General features: G+C 36.2%; 1 protein-coding gene across 1 annotated transcript in view; it reads right to left on the bottom strand.

Annotated features, from left to right (window-relative positions):
- Positions 1-953: 953 nt before the first annotated feature.
- TSPAN2 (tetraspanin 2) overlaps positions 954-22,196 on the bottom strand; it is a 57,966-nt gene continuing 36,723 nt past the window's right edge. The window contains exons 3-8 of the mRNA XM_026675115.2: positions 17,154-17,251; positions 16,246-16,320; positions 15,097-15,192; positions 12,298-12,369; positions 8,957-9,040; positions 954-7,650 (exon numbers count right to left, since the gene is read on the bottom strand). Coding sequence (XP_026530900.1) covers positions 7,585-7,650; positions 8,957-9,040; positions 12,298-12,369; positions 15,097-15,192; positions 16,246-16,320; positions 17,154-17,251 — 491 coding nt within the window. The 3' untranslated portion in view covers positions 954-7,584. The remainder of the gene's footprint in view (positions 7,651-8,956; positions 9,041-12,297; positions 12,370-15,096; positions 15,193-16,245; positions 16,321-17,153; positions 17,252-22,196) is intronic.

Raw genomic sequence — 22,196 nt, 5'->3', positions numbered from 1 at the left:
TCTTCTAGGAAGTGTAGAAAAGTGTGTATATACAAGTTTATTTCCATGGTGAGTGAAACATTCCAATTACAATTATATGCCTCTGTTACCTACATATTTGAATTCTAGTAGGAAGAAACCATGAGAAACTTCTGCTATTAGTTCATGACTTCTCTTTTTTGTCGATTATAAATAAGAGTGTTTTATATTAACCTCTGTAGACATTTGTCATTTTATAGATATAATGTATGTTGAGGAACCATTCATTTGAAAAAGAAGCACACAGCTTGACTTCTTAAAATAATCGGTGTATTTGAGGGGAATTGTGCCACAATTTTCTTAAGAAAATGGCAAAGCAAAACATTCAGGTAATTTATGTTGAAAGAACAAAGATAATAAATGTAGCACACCTACACCTTAACTAGTCTAAAATGATGTTGCCCCAATACTACAAGTAAAAACAACCAGCTCATTGTCATTTTGAATTTACAGGAGAGCAATCAAAATGAAATTGTCAGAATAAAAGCTTGAAATGCCTGTGGGGATCTTGCACAGCTCTATAGCATATTTATCATAACACATCTGCTCTCCCCTAACTTGTCTTTCAGCACAGCACATTATATCTTAGGAGTCCTGGTGGTGAGATAGTTAAAATAAAGTATTGCAGTCTAACTACCCTCAGACTGTAGTTCAGTCCTAACACGCTCAAGGTTGACTCAGCCTTCCATCCATACAAGGTCAATAAAATGAGGAACCAGACTGTTGAGGACAACATGCTGGCATTGTAAACTGTTCAGAAAGTGCTGTAGAGCACATTGGGGCAGAATATAAGCCTATGTGCTATTGCTATTTCTATCCTCTTTCATCCCCAGAATATTATCTTTTATGGCAGAATACAGTGGATATATCTGAGAAAGGAAACTGCACATGCGACACATCTTGTAAAGTAAGCTAACAAATACCCCCACTCATTATTTTTTATTCAGATTATTTTTATTAGATTTTTGCATCAACTTCAGTAGAGAAACAATGACAAAAATGCATTAAGAAAACAGAATATGTTTCAATAACATCAATTGCTAATAACATTTACACAATGATTACATGGGAAAGATGCTTAGTTCCCCCATGAAAACAGCTTGATGCATGATGCTGCTAGACAGCAGAAATATCAGAAAGGAGTATGTTTATTTACATTTCTATCAACATTTGGAGAATTAATGAAGTCTTTTGCACAAATTTCAAAATACACATTTCAAGGAGTGGAAATTCTAGTTATGTACAACTACTGCAACAGAAAGTAATGTATTATTAAATAAAATAATGGACTCCACAAAGGAAATCTGCAGAGTAAGCATACAGCTATCTTCAGATGCTGTATCTTTCTGGTCTTGCTTGATCCATGCATAATTGCTGGGAGGAAATGAAGCCCAGTTTTCCAGCAGATATAATCCACTACTCCTTAAAGACAGTGAAAGGTCTGGAACTCAATATAATAATTCCCAGAGTTACTGAGAATTTGTATTAAGCAGGACAGAGCATCTATTAGATGCATAATGTGCCCATGGCTTTATAAAGAACAAAACTCGGACAAGCTGCTATTCAAAAGAAGGTTTAGTAAGTGCTTTTAAAAGGCTCCTCAATTTATTTGCTTTTTCTCCTATAATAAGGCACTGCTTTACACATTTGCAGTGTCATAGTGCTGAGGTAGCCTATATATCTATAGGTGTAGGTATAATAAGTGCTGTTTTTTTCCTGAAGAACTTTGGAAGAATCTAACCCTACAACCTCCACATCTTTCTAAAACTGCTGCCTCTAGTATATTTATAATGATAATTTGTTAGAATATAGAAAGACTGTATTCCTTAACACAGCTGAGAAAAAAAAGGAGAATGTCAAATTTCAGTCAATGAGATAATAATTCAAAGGGTGTATACCTTACAAAAATCAAAACAGCATCCAGTAGTGAATTATCTGGAATATCTATATTGTATCACATAAACTGGAAGAGAAGCTGTAGGCTAGGTCTCATGGCTTTGGGCCATTCTTAGCATGTCTGACTTGGTCCTCTCAATGAAACAACTCTGAAAATTTAAATGCCAATAGCATAGATACATAATTTACATACCATAGGAAAAAAATGTAGCCCAAGAATTAATCCTGGCCAACATTCAAGATATGATATCTTGGAGATGTAATTCAATGTAAGGGACTCCCGCACCAAAATGACACTGGAAATTGCAAGATCAGGAGAATAGAGCAATGGTGTTTTTAAAGGCACTGGTAATATTTTTTTGACACATAAAGAATATATTTAATTCTGACCTGTATGTCAAACACATATTCTTTATTATTTTTAGGAGCAGATAATCTTAAGACAAGTGTTAACAATCATATTCATAAAAATAGTGTGTAATTTATGCAAGCAAGGAGATGGGAACTCACTTCAATAAACTTCATGTTTGATTTCAATTTCAAAATCCTGCTGATAGAATTGGTATTTTGTCCAGTTCCTCAAAAGGCACTTAAAGATAAAGAAGCAGCCAAACAATAAGGGATAACGTTTTGGAAGTAAGACTAGTTTCTCCAATAACATGAGTGCAACAACAACATTTACCATATACTGTATATATTTAAAGAAGCAATGGCATGTATGTATGGAGGAAGGTCTCTGCTGCTGTTTTTCCATTAACAGACAGTGCATGTGTTTTCAATCCATCTTCATAGCTATCATATTCCTCTCCCTGCCTTCCCATCCTGGTGTTTAAGCCACAGCTTACTTATCAGCATTGTTCAGTTAAGGAGGTCTAAGGTCTACAAAATACAGTCATTTTATGAAAATCATAAAAGGTCACCAGCAGACAATTTGGAACAATTTATGACCTGGTACTTGCTCAGTATTAGTATTTTTGGGCTAGTACAGGTAGTTGGTGTACTTTCCCAGCATAATAAAGGAGAATATTTGTAGTTCAGGGTTCACATGAGGGGTCCTTGGTGCTCTCTGAGCTTTCTTGTTTTCTTGCATACGTTTCATTATCTGAACTAGGTAACATCGTATGTGCACTGATGATGTTATCTAGTTTGGGTGATGAGACAGCTGAAAGAAAACAAGCAAGCTCAGAGTTTCCCAGTATAAAAATGCAACTACCAAAAACAAAACAAAACCCAGGGTTCTCTTCTTGCCTGTATTTACAGCAACAGCTTACCCATCTCTTCTAAAACCCAAATGAAAAGAGAAAACAATAAAAATGAAAAACAGGAGCACAGATTAAATAAACTTTGTCTTCTTCTGGAATATTTGGAACACAGAAGATTTCTCAAAGTCTTTCCCAAAGAATTTTCCAAACTTATCTATACCAATTACATAGACTGACATGAAGCAACTTCCCAAAGACATCTGAAAGCTGGAACATAGAATGGGAAAGTAGTGCAACAACATTGCCATATGCTGATGCGTGATTTGGCTGAATGAGCCCTCAGTCTGCATGAAACACAGGATGGCAAACAGAAGAAGCAGGAACAAAGCAGAGCTGAGGGTTGTAGGATATCTACAGAGACTCAGAAAGTACTGATTTTTCCAATGTTTTCACATTCTGTTTCCATTTTTAGATTGGTTCTGGTCTCATTTGAGAATGGCTGGCATAATAATGGAAGAGATGGCCTGTTCTTAAGGACATTTTACAGGTAGTCCCCATCTGACGACCACAACTGAGCCCAATATTAGTGTTGCTAAGTGAGATATTTGTTAAGTGAATTTGCCCCATTTTATGACCTTTCTTGCCACAATTGTTAAGTGAATCACTGCACTTGTTAAGTTAGTAACATGGTTGTTAAGTGTATCTGGTTTCCCCATTGACTTTTCTGACTTTGTCAGAAAGTCACAAAAATCATACGACCCTGGGACACTGCAACTGCCATAAACACGAGTCAGTTGCCACCACCTGACCATGGGGATGCTACAACAGTCATAGAAGTATGAAAAAATGGTCATAAGTCACTTTTTTCAGTGCTGTTTAACTTCAAATGGCCACTAAATGAACTGCTGTAAGACTAGAACTAACTGTATTTAAAATAAACCCTAACTTTATGGGGAAATCACTAAAGTAAGTTCCATTTTAAATTCTTCAATTTTCAAAAAATCATTTTTAAATCAAAAAGCTAGCAGAAATTGATTTCAGAGTCTTAATTTTATGATAGTTCATACCAATGACATTTTTAAAGTTAACAATTATTACATATTTATTTCTGTTTCTGTTAAACTGCAAATTCCTGGTAAGAACTACTTGCAGAACTGATGAAACAGTTTCTTAAATAACCAGACAACCAGACAACCAGTTGAGTAACATTTAGTTACTCAAACCTCTAGTAATGTCTTCTCCATTAAGAGATCCCCACCAGGAGCTGCCAGCATCCAATTGGTCTCAAGGGCAGTTGGTGAATTAGGCATTTGATACTTTTATTTAGGTATATCCCCTATCACTTGAGTTATTTTCTAACGGGTTCAAATAACTTATCTGGGCAAGCAGTAGAATTGAAATTTGTTGGAGAGATGGGAGTATACACGCAATAAAAGGTTGAGAGAATGCAGGGAACAATTCACACAACTTGGGGCACTTGCCCCTCTCTGTCTTTGGCATACATATTTACACACACACTTGAGTAATTCCTTTTTTACAACCCTGTAATCCCTTAATTCGGGTAGAGTCAGGCAATTGGATGGAGCTAAGCATTTACTGGCCAGATGCCTTTCCTGACATCTAAGTAGAGTTCTCAGCACACTGAATTTCAAATGAAGAGATAAAAAGGCTTCCCCTGAAATTATATATGCTTTAAACATATTTTGATGAAAAATGTGCATGAAAAACATAATTAAGACAGTGTCTTATTAACAACTGAAAATTTCCTAACGTATTGTTTTAGATGGCCTATCTATTTAAAAGGAAATTAAAGAACTATTTAAAAGGAAATTAAACAACTGAATAAAAAGAGACAGACTGAATTATTGCTTGAGTTCTGATTCCTAAAATGATAGCTTGTCAGGAAAGGGCTATTTAAAAGTTCCCACAATGCACTTTCCATTTAAGTCAGTGGTAGAATCGCATTGATTGTAATACAGTATATTATGACTGCACCACAATAATTTCCCCGTCTAGCTTAATTTTGCAAAATTATTTTTAATGTAATTTAGCAGAAATAAATATAAATAATACAAAGAGGTTTTTTAAGAGTATTATATCATTTCTACATTTATCCAATTTTAAATAGCCATGCCATGACTGGATAAAAGTTTGATGTTAAAATAACATGCAATAATTAGATTTTTAGAGATAATAAAAATGGTGGTGTATTAAAGTACAGCTGCTCACTTCTCAATGTTTTAACTTTAGTTCTATAGCCAGAACACCCCAAAACAGGGTTTTAATTTTAAGACATTTTGGCATGTGCTGTACACATTTCTGGCAGGAACAAATAGCTTTTCTTTGAGCATTAATTGGCTGCACTGACTTCTATCAGTCTGAGAACATAGAAAAAGCAAAAGACTGACCTCTGAAGGTTAATTTGTCTGGTATCACTTTTTTTTAGGTACAGGATGTAGGACAACTTTAAACACGTAGGGTTTCTCATCTTTCAATATCTGCTTCATTCCAAATGTGTTAGTGCCCACAGTTCAACTAGAAGTGTGAAGCTTGGCGTGAATTCTGTGCCTGGGATGGTTGCATAACTGTCACCATTACTGGTTATTGTTCTTGACATCATTAATGACAACTCCTCCTTATTTTTAAATGTAATGCTGAATATTTGTTCAGGGTCTTCAGGGACTGTCTGTATTCTCTTATACACATAATCCTGTTCTGAAGTACTTGTCTCATGCTTTTGAAGTTTGCTTTGAACTTCAAAATGCCACACAGCTGCCTTGCATTATTTGTGGATGGATATGTTATTTTAAGGACATTTCTTTTAAACACACAAATATGCATACACAAATTGAGCTAATTTTTACCCAAGCTTGAGAAGTATTGATTTCAAGGAAAGCACATGGCTAACTTTGACTGGAACATGAAAACATTTATAAATATTATTTGTATATTAGGTATGTTCCCTATTGTGTAAAGCCAGCATGCAATTGTTATAACAACTAAAAGGTTGCAAACAGCATGATGGTTATTATGGTCCCTGCAGCAAATAACTAAACTGCATTTCTAAGGGCACTAATGAAAGAGGATGAACAGAAAAGGATTTTTTATCAACATACTTTAACGGATATGCTACAATGGCTTGAAAAGATATGGTGTGCATTTGGGGACTGAGTAATCATCATAATAACCTTATAAATAATTTTGGCATCAGATTTAGATTATGTTACAGTAAGTCTTTTTGGTCCATATTAAAAATAATTAGGACAATAAATACTAAATAGCATTTGGAAAAAAACCCAAGCAAGAAACAGTTTTCTGGGTAAAATTAAGTTTCTCAATGAGGTACCTGGACATGTTTTAGATTGATCCTACATAAAATCATGACTGGACAGGATGTCTCAGTCGTAAGAAAGTTTGTTTTGAACCCAAAGCTTTAAATGCTCTCTGCTAGTTTGGTACTTCCTCTTGGTTTTTGCTCTGCTTTTCTTTAAAAAGGAGAGTTTCCCATCAATCTCTATCATATAAACAATTCTGCATATAAATAAATATATAAATCACAAACACAATCCTCCAAGAGGAAAATTGCCTAGAAGCAGAACACATTTCTTTAAATATAGGTATCTGGAAGAGGAGTGGCAGAACCCGGGGGCAGAGTCAAAAGAGAAATCAGCCTGAGTCTCTACATACCCACAAATGGACTAAGTGCAACTCTTTTGACTTCCTTTGATCCTTATTTAAAGCCAAAACAGTGCTAACAATTACTTGAGTAGATTCCTGTGCATTGGCAAGAGTACTAATAAATAACTTTAACTGCAACTTCACATGTCGTCCTGGTCTTTTGCCTGACATTATCTTAAATGGGACATTCCAAAGACTGAAAGAAGATAGGACAGAGTACTTATTTTCCTACAGGAATGTGTTTTTCCAAAAATGATTAGTAAAGAGGATTCCATTTTGAAAAACCCTTCATCAAGAAATGTACCTGTGTGTGTGTGTGTGTGTGTGTGTGTGTGTGTGTATACACACAGATGTGCATGCATAATATATATAATGCAGAAATATGCATACAGATAGAGACACTCACAAAACATATATACAATCAAAGGGACTGTATATACAGCTATAAGTGCATCTGCACCAAAACAAGCACACATACATACAGGGCCTATTCCTCCATAGCTGTGCAAAGTCATACTTCAAATAAATTTTAGTTTAGATGTCACTGTTGGCCTTGAAAAGGCATTGTTAGCCTATCTTACTTGCTCATGCCATAATTGTTTTAAAATTTTAAATGCAATCACAGGAAACTCTTGAACTCACCAAACACCCCCCTTTACTGTCAGTTGATTAACACCTAATTAAAAAATGGATTACACTTGTTAAGTTGAGTGGGCAAGCCCTTCTTCAGAACTGTGTTGCAGCTTTTCCTTCAGTCCTGGGTTCAAAATAATGTGACACAGGAAGCATTCTAAAGCATGTCTCTTGTGTTTCGGATTGCACAACAAAGGACCATGCTGAAGACCATGCCGAAGATCTGCAAAATGAGAACATTATTTTAAAGGATGCAACATTTGTCACATAGGAACAATGCTTCAGAAAATTTGTGTGATTGTTCTTCGGAATGAATCTCTGTTCACTATACATTTTAGTTACTTCAAGATCACAGTATGATATCAAGTATTTCATAAAGTTTTTTTCTCTTTACTTTTCAGGAAAAAACAAAAACAAATCTCCAAATATCTACCTAATTCTATTTTATTACTATTATGTTCCCAGCCAGGCCCATGTGAATTATTCTGACTGGCAAATAAAACTCAGGGTGTTCTGGGTGTTCTGTGAGCTTGGTTGTTTTGTTGCAGATATTTTATTACCAAATTAAGTAACATCATCAGTGCTACTAGGGATTTTGCTTTAATGCCTGATTTAATATCCCTATCCCAGAATCTACCTGCATAGATAGATAGAGAGATAGATAGATGAATTAAATTGAACAGCTAAAAGAAGTTAAAATATATATATTTTTATTTGATTTGTCAATTGCTTACAAGATAATAGCTATAAGAATAAACATGAATATGAATACAGGAAATAGATATGAATAAATGGGGACAATAGGACAGGGACGGTAGGCACGATTGTGCACTTATGACGCCCCTTACAGACCTCTTAGGAATGGAATATGGAAAGCTTTGAAGAAAGCCCTTTTACTTTTACTTCCTAGGTCCTGCTCTTGGTTGTGTGTGAGAAATTAATATCCATATTTCCCCCCCTAAAATATGCCATTTACAGAGAAGGAGCAGGATTGCATATTTTAATTTATTATATGGCATATATTATATGGCATATATTTCAATAAAAACACAAGGGATAAAAATACAAAATATGAAAAAAGTTCTAAAATATTATATATATATATATATCTTCAGATATAATTTTTTGCTTCATTTGTCACAGCCAGAAAAACCATCAGTTTCACTATTGGTTCTATTTTGGCACTCTGACACTATGTGTTGAACAGTTTGTTGTTTGACCCCACAGTCATAATTTGATGATGGTATTGTGACTACAGTGGAAAAGGAATCTTACATCTTGCATTATTTCACAAGCAGTACTTTTCAATCTCAGCAACTTTAAGATGTGTGGACTTCATCTCCCAGAATTCCCCCAGTAAGCATGCCAGCTGAGGTCCATGCAGTGATTCTCTGTTCTCTTTAGTAATCTGCTATAATTTAAATGGCTTGGAAAGATTTCAGGTTTGTGTAAATACAATGTTGCTGTTGTTGTTGTTGTTGTTGATGATGATGATGACAACAATAGTCAATACAATCAGAATTACTTACTGTGATTCCAGCAATTGCAATCCCAACAATGCCAAGTAAATGAAGTTTTGAATTAACGAGAGTCTCTATTTCAGTCAGACAGTTCTGTTCAAGACATGACAGACATTAAAGTCTTCAATATCTACTAATATGAATTCTCAATAACCACCTCTACCTGTGGCAGATATGTTTTTAAAAATCCCACACCTTATTATCTCCTTTTCCTTTTTTCCTTTCTCTGATTCTAATGGATGCTAGAACATCCTTTCTACTCCAAATTTCTTCTATATTTTGCTAAGAATAATAATTTCAGCACTGTCCTGGGAACAGCCATCATTATTTCTGTCTGTATCCTCTCTTCCATCCTGCCTTTGCTATAGCTGCAATGCAAACCCTGAGCTGCCAAATATATGAGGAGGGATTCATTTAAAAAGTTGCACATTTCCCCAAACACATTTGAATTTGTGTAGAATTGAAATATCAGATGATGGAATGTATGTACAGAGGAGGCCCTGGGGATCAGAGGAAGGGTCATATGTGGATATAGGACCCAGATATGGATGGAATGGACACGAGAGTGAGTAATATGAATTCTGATAAAACATTTTCTCTTGTCTTGGGCAGCCTTGCTCCTTCCTATCTTCTCTTTCTCTACAGAAGGAGCGGGGTCGCAGAGTGGGGGTGCTACCTCAGACAAAGTTAAAACTGCTTTACTTTTCTCTATGGAAGGAGGGGGGGTCATGGGGAGTGGGGGAGCTACCTTGAGCTGCTCTGCAATAATAGAAAAGCGGTCGGAACTGCAGATTCTTAGCAAGGCAGAAGTTAGCACTTTAAACCACTAGCCAGGATATCAGGAACAAGAATAGTTTGCTTATAAGAAAAACCTCAAAAACCACATAGCTGGCCCATGAAACTAGGCCACTTTGCAAGATATCTGTGACCTGGGGTGAAACACAGGTGATGCGACATTTAGCTATGTTGGAGGCTGAGATCCAAATAACCAATCAATATTATCTGTTATGCATGCAATATTAGGGGAAGGGCAAAGGGCTGAATGTGACCACCCCTTGACTATAAAAATTGCTGTAAGATTCTCATCGAGGCCCTTGGTTAGCTTTTGAGCCAGGGTCCTTATATCTTGGTACCAAAATAAAAGTATATTGTATCACACCTTGTGTCCGGTGACTTATCAGCTTCGAAACCAAGCAAGAGCCCAGTTTTGGGGTCAACAGAATCATAAATACTTAGCAGTTTTGTGGCCCTCATGTCATATATAATTTCATTAAATATATAGTCTTTATTTAAATCAATGCAGTTTGTAAAAACTATATCCAAAAGTTGGTTTAATATAAGGAATTTTTTCCCAATGAAAAAGGATTGATAACATGTATATACAAAGATGGAAAAATACTGAAATCCCCACAAAGGAAGGATGGTTTAGAAAGATGGAATTTGTGGAAATTGCAAAATTGACCTGTTTGATCAGTGATAAGATAATACTTTTAGTAAAGATTGGAAACCTCTTATGCACTTTTTACTGAAAATGAAAAAAAAAGAACTGGTGATTTATTGATTTGTTGAAAATGGTTGAATATGGGACAAAGGGACAATGAACTAATTTAATGAGGGAGGAAAGATAATAAGTTTGTTTGTCACTGCTGTAAAGAAAATCAGAAATAATTTCTTTATATATATTTTTATTTGTATTTATTTTCACACTTTTTGTATATTTTTTATTTTAAAAAATCTTACTGTTTATTGTTTTTTATACTGTTGTAAAATCTTTATTTTTTTTTAAATGGTTCATAACAAGATGGCTTTTGTTTAATTTTGCTGCTGTTCCTCTTATCAACACAGCAAAGCAGCCTTGAATCATTGGAATAGTTGTATACATGGGCATCTGCAAAATACTGTATGATGCTTTTATCAGAATGACATAACTATCACAATGTCAGGGTGTAAGTTGTGCCTCTTACGTTCTCAGTGCAAACTTCCACATTTGCCTTCCCTGCAGATGCCTGCAAATTCATTCTCTTCCTTCCCTGGATTTCTGCCTCTCTAATTATACAGTGCAATCTCCAGGTCTCCACAAAGAGTCAGTTTATTAATAAAAACACTGGAATACAGAATTGCACCGCATCACAAAGTAGTGTGGAGAAGCTATTTTTTCAGGCAGGAAAATTGCTGAAGAGGAACTGAACTATATAGCATACATTATCTATGACAGTCACATAACTTAATTCTATTTTCATTGAAAATAAAATTAGACTGTCAACTGTATGTTTGTCTGGTTTATCTTGTCTGAACTAGTATGAAAGTTCACATAACCAAAATTCAGTTCATAATAATTCTATTTGGCCCCAGCTCGAACTGGTCTCTAAGAAAAGGTCAGCCGGAAATTTTGGCTCAGGAGTGGAAACCAGATTAAGCTAAACCTCTCAGGAAGTCACTCAGTAAGGATGAAGGAATCAACAAGGTCTTTTAATCCAGCAAGCTGCATGAATAATGTAGGCATCCTTGCATGGACAGGTAGTGCTTGATTTACAATAGTTCATTTAGTGACCATTCGAAGTTACAATGGCATTGGAAAAATTGAAAAAAAAAATGACCTCATAATCATGTGATCAAAATTCAGACACTTGGCAACTGACTCATATTTATGATGTTTGCAGTGTCCTGAGGTCATGTGATCATCTTTTGTGATCTTCTGACAAGCAAAGTCAATGCGGAAACCAGATTTACTTCACAAGTGTGTTACTAATTTAACAACTGCAGTGATTCACTTAACATCTGTGGCAGGAAAGGTTGTAACATGGACCTTAACCACTGTCTCACTTATTAACAGAAATGTTGGGCTCAGTTGTGGTTGCAAGTCAAGCACTACTGTACATGGTTCGTATTAACTGAACAATAGAATGTATGTAATTATTTTCTTTAAAAAAAAATTAAACTGCAAACTATATATATGATCACACTGGGGACGTTAACCTTTTCTTCTGCATTATGAACTTGATAACTCTGCTAAGGTTTTTCATTTTATGGAAACCAGGGAATGGTAATAACCAGTTTTGACATCCCAGAAGAGTTGCAAGCAAATCAGAAGGGCCGAAGAAGCAAGTGGGCTGCAATAAATACTGCTTGTTTTATTTTGCAGTCTTCTCCAGATATATGAATGTGTGTATAATTGGCAAAGCAAACAAATTGCTTAAAAGTCATCTTGCTGGCATGTTACTGTGGTGCCAAATGGCTCCTGTTCAGATCTCCTCTGGCTCTGGGGATGATATTCGTACCATGTCTTATCCCATTCCTAGGCTATTTTTGACTTCACTGTCAGAATGACATGACACAACAGAGACACTTACTTTAGACGACCCAATATCTTTTGGACAGGTGGGTTTCACTTGAACGTCACTGTCTTTCCCACAGCATTGTAGCTGGAGGGAGAGAGAGAATATATTACAAATATTCCCAAAATAATCATTTTCAAATGATCCAGAAAACCCAAATATGTTTACCCCAATTATATTATTCTGAATTCATACTTATTGCAAAGTATAACATGTACTAATAAGTTCAATTTATGGATGCAAAGGAACTAACTTCAGTTCAAACATGTCTGTGTGATTATGGATATTAAAGCTGCCTAGGTCTGGATATATTCCATCTTTAACTTTGGAGAGGATAGCAATTCTCCATTCAAGAGCTCTGTGCAATTCAGGGGATCCTTCAGGACTCATATCTCCTACCTGTTGAGTAAGTGGTGGCTGTGGCCAGGAAAAGTGGTGGCTGTGGCCTTTGCACAGCTTTATCTGGGGTGGTAGTTGTGTCCTTTCCAGGAATAGGAGGTCATTTCAACAATCATATGCCCCAGTTATCCCATGGCTTGATTTCTATGACGAACTGTATATGAGGCTGCCCTTAAAATGCACTTGGAAGCTTTAACAAATCCAGCATGCAGCAAATGCCCTCTAGATTTCTATTGGTATTGTGAACATTTATTTGCTTCCCCATAAGGCCATAGATTTTTAAAAGCAAGCTGATAAGAATCCCCCTTCAATCCCCCTGCTTCCAGTTCTTTCTCATTTCTGATGTAGCTGTCTCAAGAGGGACATCTCTTCCTTTTAAAAAACCTTTGCTAATTTGAGGTTCAGTCAGTCCTGGAAGGGTTTGAAGCACGAGCTACCAGCATCTTGTATAAACTATTGGTAGCCAACAGAGAAATGGTATGTATAAACAATCAACATTTTTTCAAAGTACAGGGATGACCTTCAACACAAGCCTGCCCAGGAAATGAGCTATACACTAACCAATGTAATAGAGGAACATTAAGCATTGCCTGTGATTAAGGATGGGGCTCCCAACAGCTGAAGGAACATGAATTTATGTATTCACATTCGTCTTTTGAATGTTATTGTTTCTTGGTTTTTTGCTTTATCTGTGAATATATCATGTATATTAAACTTTGCAGTTAAAGTTATTCTTTTGGTCTATTTTATAAAAAAATAAAATAAAAAACCCCACCTCAGCTTCTATCTCATTTGTGGGTCTGTCATTTTTGAATCCAGTAACCTGTTGTCTATATATTGCTGTGGCAAAGCAACATGCTATTTTAAATTGTATGGCACTGAAAATAAAGGAATTGGTGTTTCTAACTGAATATTAGCTGCTGAGTGGCAGTCCAATATTATGCAGTAGAATCAGGTTGGATTGGATTAAGTTCAGTTTCTAATAAAGTCTCTTAAGAACTCAAGCTCAGCCAAGCATACAAAAGAAATAAACTGTGGGCTCTCTTGGGCCTTCCCTAAGTCTTGCCCTCTGCCATGGATTTACTAATTTACCACAAATAACTAAGAAGGATCAGTAAATGGTCACATGTGTGATAAGAGGTTATTTTAAACTTGGTGTTATAGCTGCTTCTGTGGTTAACAAGACTGAAAAACCTACCAAGGGAATGAGGCATAGATCAACTGACCAATGATTCACTGGGTGTAAAGAAAGAGGATTCCAGATTTCACCTGCACAACAATAACCTGTGAGGTGGCTTTTGCTGAGTGTGTGTTACTGGTCCTTAGTTTCTATGCTGAGGAAGGCCTTGAACCCCAATTAACCTACTATTCCTAGAGCCACATAACTACCAAACTATACTGGCTCTCATATAGGTGGGTGCATATGCGCTTAGTATACAGTAACCGTAAGGTAACAATATGGATAAAAATAAGCATTTAAGCCCTCTTTTAATTATAAGGAAGACAGCTCAACTCCAAATCTAAATGTGGAAGCAAATTTGTTGTGGTGTTGTTTGTCTATTTTTTTTTAAAAAAAAAATCTTTATACAAACTGGGGGATAGGCTATTGCACGCACTGAAGTGAATTTGTAATACTTAGCAACACTCTGGGTAGAAACTTCAGAGAAACGTTTTCCACTTTCCCTCTCAATCAGAGTGTTTGGCAGACAGTATCTAGCAGTTCTCCACAGAAGGGAGAGAGCATTTGGGTTTCTTTTCTTTTCTAACAACTGCGAGCAACAGACCTCGCTTTGGAAAACATTGATCTAGGCCCTGCTAAGGAAAAAGTAAACTTAGCAACTGATGCCAGAAATACACATGGCAGCGCTTTATCTCACCATAATCATGAATAAAACAGACTATATGGGTATAGATAGTCTTGCAAAAACCATGAGAGTTATAATAAAGATTTGTTTTAAGGAATGGTGATGGAAATCGTTTTATATATGCTACTTTGACTTTGAGGATGATTATAATAAATAAATATAGCCTCTGTGCCAAGACTCTCACTATGCCTTCCTGCTAATGATGCCCACAGTGCTTCCAAGATATCACATGTGATTTAATAAAACTTCAATGTTTTACTAAGGTCTTCTAGAGGGAATTTCCATATTTAGGAAGTTTTAGAAAGATGTGTGTGCCAAGCCTGGAGATGTTGCTGACCATTATAGTAAGTTAAGAATCCACAGAAAGGACTGAGAAATTGGGTGCCACATTGAATCTTCCTTGATTTCAATACAAATAAAAACTCCAGAAGAAGGAGAAACACAAGCATTAGGCAAACTGAATCATTGGATTGATTGTCCAATCATGGGTATTCTGAAACCATCCAAATGCAATATTGGTGAGCAAAATTTCTGAATTCATTTTACTCACCGCATCATGAAATTTGATGAGTGTTTTGTTTTTGCTTTGATCACTGATGTAGTTTTCATAAGCTTTCTCATAGATGGCTTGGACTTCGTTGACAGCCTGCAGAAATAACAACCACAACAAGCAGACATCCTAATTAGATATGAAGGATTGTGAAGAAACCAGCAGAATTTCAGTAACAGGAAACTCATAGCTTTCCTCCAGTCCTCTTGTTCTTTTACCACTTGAGAATGTGGTAGCAACAAAGAGGGCTGAAGTCAACCTTAAGGTAGAAAGATTTAGCTATTTACAGAAATAGAAGATTGAACCCACAGCAATTTGGAAGAACAAGAAAGCAAGCTCTAGGCTTTGGCCCATGACTAATGGATGGGCCATGGCTGACAGGGTACAAAAGGAAATTTGGGCAAATTTCTGGGCAAGTTGAGCAATAAAAAACATTACCACACTAGAATATGAAGTTAGGAAATATCAGATATGTAAATTAGCCTAGGACAGTGATGGCTAACCTATGACACGCGTGTCACTCGTGACACGCCGAGGCACTTTGACTGACACACCTGTTGGTGTGGGGAAAACCTGCACATTTAGAGGCTGCCTGTGCTCTGCTCCAATCCCTGCTCCCTGCTTGTTGCGTGGAGGTGTGGTGTCACCGCTGCCGCAAGATCTTTGCAGCAGAGAACCAGTTTTAACCGCCATAAACTGAGGTTTGTCAGTTTCATTACCTCAGGAATGCTACAGGAGGAAAGGAGATCAATGAGGTTCACAGCCCTGTAAGGTGGCCTTCCGATCCCCACATCCTGCACCTGCAGCCCTGAGACCAGGGAGACGAGTTTCACAGCCCTGTGTGATCACCCCAGCCCAGTCCGTCATAAACCAAATTATTGATATTTCTTGAAGTGACACACGACCCGAGGAAGGCTACACTTTTCCCCGATTTTCGACACACCAAGCTGAAAAGGTTAGCCATCACTGGCCTAGGAAGTAAAGGAAAATGTTCTCCAAAGAAAGCAATAAAAACTCTTTCTGTATATTTGTCAAGACACACCCATGAAATCACTAGGGGTTGTGCTTAATTTTAAAGTGATTTTACTCTTTTAAACTATTTTTCAGTTTAAGATATTTAAGGTAGCACACATTAAGCATTTCACTTACCGTTTTTTTCCCCAGAAAAGAAAAAACCCCTGCAGCGATTTCAGCAGCAAAAATCACCAACAAGCAAGTAAAAAACTACAAAAGAATGAAGTTAAGATTACAGATTAAATTTTTATGGATATTTGAATGCAACATGTAAATCCATTCTCTGACAATTAGAAATAGCCATTTTAATAACAGAAATACTTCACATAGGACAAGATTAATGATGCAAAAGGTAAGGTTCTAGTTCAACTTTCCTTAAATCAGAATAATTTCACACTTTAAGGAAAGGATGGGATAAAAAATATAAAAGAAGTATTTCTAACACTGCAACATATCCAAAGCCTTTGCAATAAAATTCTGTTTATGCTTTGCTCAAGTGGTAAATCTCACAACATTGAAAGAGGCTGCATTCTAATAAATAAATACAGAATTGCAAATTAATGCTTCATGAATTCTTAGATAGAAATATGTCCTGTCTAGGACTTAAGGATCATTAAGGGTAGATAATAAAGGAACCTCCAAGTTACTGTATTTATACAAAAGTTTTACATGACCTACCTTCCTCTTCCTTCTAATGTACAGCAGGCTGATTTCAATATAGGTGTCCTGGCTTAATAAATTGTAATTTATTTAGCTGGATATGATGTTAGATCGACCCTTTTTAAAGTCTCCTTTCCTTCTATGCCAGCTTTGATCTGTTCTCTGTTATGTCAGAAATAGTTCTATTTTTAATACCAGTCTGCTAACTGCTATCTTAATTCACAGTTTGATATTTGAATTTAAAAACAGACTTCCTTATTTTGGACTTAGAATAAAGCAAAATACAAAGACTTTAGCAAAGGGATTTTAATTAATGTTTGACTTAATGATTTTGTATTTGAGAGAGGCCTCATATCACCTTAGTCTACATGTCCATTACTTACTGCTCCAAGCAGGCACTGAGACTCTCGTGCTGCTCCACAGCATCCAAAAAATCCTACTGCCATCATCAGCACTCCTGCTCCTATCAGTACATACAGTCCTGCAAGGAAAGACAGAATTATCATATTATTTACAAACTCCCATGTGTTAGTTGGGAATAAGATAGCGCTTTTGTCGCCATGGAGACCCACAAGTCCTGGTTTCTTGTAAAGAAATCATTCTGAGCTACCCAGTTACACTGACCACCAGGAAGCACGATGTGACCAGTTTCCTCCTTTACTGGGACTTTTCAGATGCAGTTGCCAAATTCTATGGGGTTCAAACCCTCTACTGGCAACTGAATGCATCAACCTTTAGATCAGGGTTCTCTAACCTTGGCAACTTTAAGCCTGAAGGACTTAAACTCCTAGCATTCCCCAGCCAACTGACTGGGGAATCTTGGGAGTTGAAGTCCACCAGGCTTAAAGTTGCCAAGGTTGGAGACTCCTGCTTTAGATAACTACATGCAGTTCATTGGCTTTAGGAGCAACTCACATCCTGTTGCTCAGTGATAGCAAGAGGCAATATCTAGAAGTTGTCAAGATGTATATCTAATCCAACTATCTGGAACAGAGAAATACATGGGGATATTTTATAATGTAATATTTGTATCTAAAACCATTATCATTCTCAGCCAACAGAACTTTAACAAGTTCCTCATTTACAACTGATCATAGTTACAACGGTAATGAAAAAATAATTTTACAAATAATTCTTGCAGGTATGACCTTTGCAAGTCTATAAAAGCTGAAGGAAAGCTGAGGTAAAATCATAAGAACAATCCAGATTTCACTTGCTGACTATTTTGCTTAACAAACAAGTGGCCAGCTCCAAGTGTGGTTACTAAAGAACTGCCTTGATATATATTTAAATGTATTCACAACCATGACAGACAGCCTTTCCCATCACTTGAGTAGTTAAAAAAATTACAAGAGCACATTATAATATTCTAGATCAGTAGCGCTGTTGGTTTTTTATTAAATAATTTTTGTAGCAACAGTGGTATCTTAACTCCCTTTCTCTCCTGAAATAGCTGAACAGAAAACAATAAAACCATTCTCAGCAGCAGGGCTTGGTGAAATAAGAAGGAAAGTAAAGATTTGATAGATAGTAAGAATCTTTTTATTACAACCAAACAGTTTTAAATAACTTTTTAAAATTCCAGAATTACAGACACAAGAGTTGGATGAATGATTTCTCCAAGCAAAGACATTTTCCGATAATTTCTTAAGGAGGACCCCCGTTGTCCCGTTCAATCAACACTACGATTGAAATTTGAAAAATCCAGTGGAAGCCCAGTGTCTTCCTAATGTCTTGTTTTGGGATTTAATCGAAGCATGGAGAGCTAGGGAAGAACAGGTCAGTGAAAGACAGGGCACCCAGGCATGCCTCTAAGCTACCTTCTTAACTGAACAATTCAAGACCACCACTCTGCATCCTTAAAATTTCTCTGTATTGTTCTTTCCTGCAACTCAAGAAAATATGGCTATGAAGAAAATATGTCTGCTTCAAATTCCTGCTGACTAATATATAAAATATAGCTAAGAAGAACCCACTGAATTATTTTCATAGTTCTGGCTTCCATCTTTACAATTTATTTAATGCTCTCACTTGAGTAGAACTATAGATCTTAATTTTTTCCTTCAGCTTCTTTTACCAAATATTGTTCTTTAGACCATTCAAATATATTTTCTCAAAAAGAGAATAAAAACATAGTGCAGAATTTTAAGAAAACAAAACGGGTGAAGAAAATGTTCAGGAATGTTTTTACAAATATTTTAGTTCAACCTACAAATAGGAACAAATGTCAGTATTCTGCCATTTAGAAAGGAAGTGAAGTCTTCTATGTGAAATTAATTAAAACATTTTTAATTCTGCAATGTGTCCCCATAGTTAGTTCTTGCCAATTTATTGTATTGTTGTATACCACCCAGAACTTATTTGTGAGATGGGCAGTAATAAATTAATTAATCACTCTTTAGAGACAAAAAATCTGACAAGTTGTGAGGAAAAAAAGATAAAAAGTGAAACATTCAAGATAATTCAGAGACTACATAAATTAGATAAAGGCTCAAAATCTGTCTTGCAATAAAAAGTTAGCAAAATTATTCTGAATAGAGTATGTGGTTCCCTCTAGATATATTCTGAATAATCAAAGTGAGTTAATGAATAGGCCCCAAATACTTTTCCTAATAAGCAACATCTTAGTACTAAATATTTCTGAAGCATAAAAGTAAAGCAAGCATTAAGGACTTGCAGGAATACAATTTATGGTCTTGGAAATGAATGATTAATAATTAACTCATTTGAAATGAACATCTCCATCCACAATTTTAGGAATTGAATGGTTCAGCAACTTGATTTAGGATATACAATAATTATTTTTCAAAATCACATAACTTTGTGAAAAAATGCTGCTGTTAAGTAAATGACAAACCATGTTTTCACTAATCAAATTTCTAAGAGATAATTTCAACTTTCAATTTGCAATTATGCTGAATATCACTGCACTTACTTGTTCAAAAGGGACATGTGGTATTTTCCTCCTGTTAATCACATTGAATGGAAATATGATGACTGAGCCGATTTGGGAGTATACAGATTGAAAGGTGGGTGCTTAATCTGAAAATACCTTTTGTGGTTGGAGGTGAAATAGATGCAAGGCTCCATTGTTCCACAAGAGGGTGCAATTTACTAACTCTTTAAGAGGTTATTTTCATGATTTTTTTAAAAATTATAAATGAATTTGTTAAAATTATGTCATTCTTTCAAGGACTAAACTTGTTGCTGTTACACAGAGAATTTATTTTGATCCTTCAAAATAAGTTTTCTATCTACCTACATTATGCATCAATTAAATAAAATTACTCTGAAAATGTAATGTAGAGAACTTTATGCTTACAACCTGAGTTTTGAAGTCACCTTAAAGCATACGCTTACTCTATTAGATTCTTTGGTCTATGTATACCTTGTTATTTTCCAAAAACTTCTGATCTTTACAGAATGAACCATTTTTCAAGACGTTTTTACCTCTTATCCTCTTTTCCTCTTAATTACTCTGTAGAATCAATGGCACAAACTTCTTTTTAATCACATGCTCTCTCTAATTACCAGAGACAAAACCATGATATATGAATAATTTGAATGAATAATTTGACCAGATTTTAAAAAATAATAATATTTAGTTATTTAAAATATGATGAATCTTGGACAAGGATCATGGGAGCTATTAATGGAGGTAATAGGTATTTTTGTGCAGGCATTATAACAGTCATGCTCACAAAGAATGTATTTTAAAATATACTCTGCTTTTTGCATTCTGTAAACCAGGGAGCCCAAGATGACTCCCTTATCAGCAATTTCATTTGAATCCAATTAATTCTTGAAAGCCAGCTATGGAGCATGGCACTCCTTATATGGAAGAGAGGTTCAGCTTGAACAATCTTGCTCCTCGGCCCTTCACTGTGGCCTCTTAGAATACATAAGCTCACCATCTGTGGTTTAAACACACTGTGAATGATAAAAACAAAATGTATGGGTCCAAAATGACTTTATCTTGTTTGAGTAATTCTCTCATTCATATTTTCCAGATGATGTCACCATGAATGAAGGGAGGGATGCAACTCAGTACCAGGCTCTATTAGAACTTTGCAAGGCAGGGTCAAACCTGTTCAAGAGTGCTAATTTGCCATTTCCCCCCCCCATTTTCTGGAGGCAGCCCTCCATAGAGCATCAAACCCCTGCATGCCATTTGTCAGAAATGGTGTAGGGTCTCCTGCTTGGGTGGGTGGGTGGGTGGGTGGGGGGGTTGGACTAGATGGCCTACAAGGTCCCTTCCAACTCTGTTAATCTAATCTAATCTAATCTAATCTCCCTGATTCCTCCTAATTTCTTATGTGTCTTTTCTTCCAGGAGAGAATGGGGCGAATGAGATTCCTATTGCTTCCTGTTAGCAAGCCTTAAGAGAAAGCTTTACCTAAAGAGGACAGTTTGGCTTAGTGACTTGTACCAATGAAATGCCAACAGCTCCACCATTGAATGTCAGCCTGGTAACTAAAACTCTGAGTGGACAGAGTGGACAGAGCAGGCTATCCTGCATTAAAACATCACTCAAGGGAAGAAAAGAACCCCTGACTGTAGGGAAACCAAGGTAAGGCCAAGAGGTTTGCAGGGGCTGCCCTGAGCAAGGAGAACAACATAGGCCATTGAGCAATTAAGTGCTATACTTTCTGTTCAATGTTTCATAGATTTAATGAGCTAGAAACTATTTTCTTGAGCAGCTACCTTTTCTTGAGCAGTACACAATCAATACAAATTATTTGATGCATGAGAATAACATTATTTGTATTTAATAAGTTTAATTATATTCAGATTTTAATTTAATCTAAATAGAATTAAATTTAATTTTTCATTTGCCCATTTCCTCATTTTTTTTGTCCTGGTTAAATCTTGCTTGAATATTTGTGGCTCCTTTCATTCTATTCAAGAGCTGAATGTCTCTAAGTAGGTCGCTATGGTGAAGATGCATACCCTCTGTGTGATAACATCCTTAGAAGAGCCTCTGCAGTCAAATAAAGTTGCCTCATGACATGACCATCTCAGCTCTATTTTTTTCCTCAAAAATTGCCAAAAAAAGGGGGGCAGGGGTGGCTTTATTTCTTCTTATTTGAGGTCAAAGCTTTTTCCCCTTTGATTTGCTCTTAGCAATAAGAGAGTCCCATCTGAGTATGGCAGAGACATCAGTTGCCTTGCAACAAGGCTAAACATCTAGCAAGAAAGAAAAAGAGTACTTTGTATGATGATTGAAGATGAAGACTGTCTTTGTCTCAAGTGGTGAATGCAGGATTCCATCTCACTGCACTGCATATGGGTTGGTTAGAGAGGACTCTGCATTTGCGCAGAGTGTGTAGCATTGTTGGTGACATGAACTACTACATTACAGAGAGAAAAGCTGGGCTTTCTTTGTTTCTTTTCTGCTTCAGAGCCCTGTCTCTAAGGTGACATGC

This window comes from Notechis scutatus, chromosome 3 (genome assembly GCF_049901735.1).
Source record: "Notechis scutatus isolate UNSWTSFEM ecotype Mainland chromosome 3, rNotScu1.2, whole genome shotgun sequence".
Taxonomy (NCBI): Eukaryota; Metazoa; Chordata; class Lepidosauria; order Squamata; family Elapidae; genus Notechis; species Notechis scutatus.
This window is presented reverse-complemented; position numbering and strand designations above follow the sequence as displayed.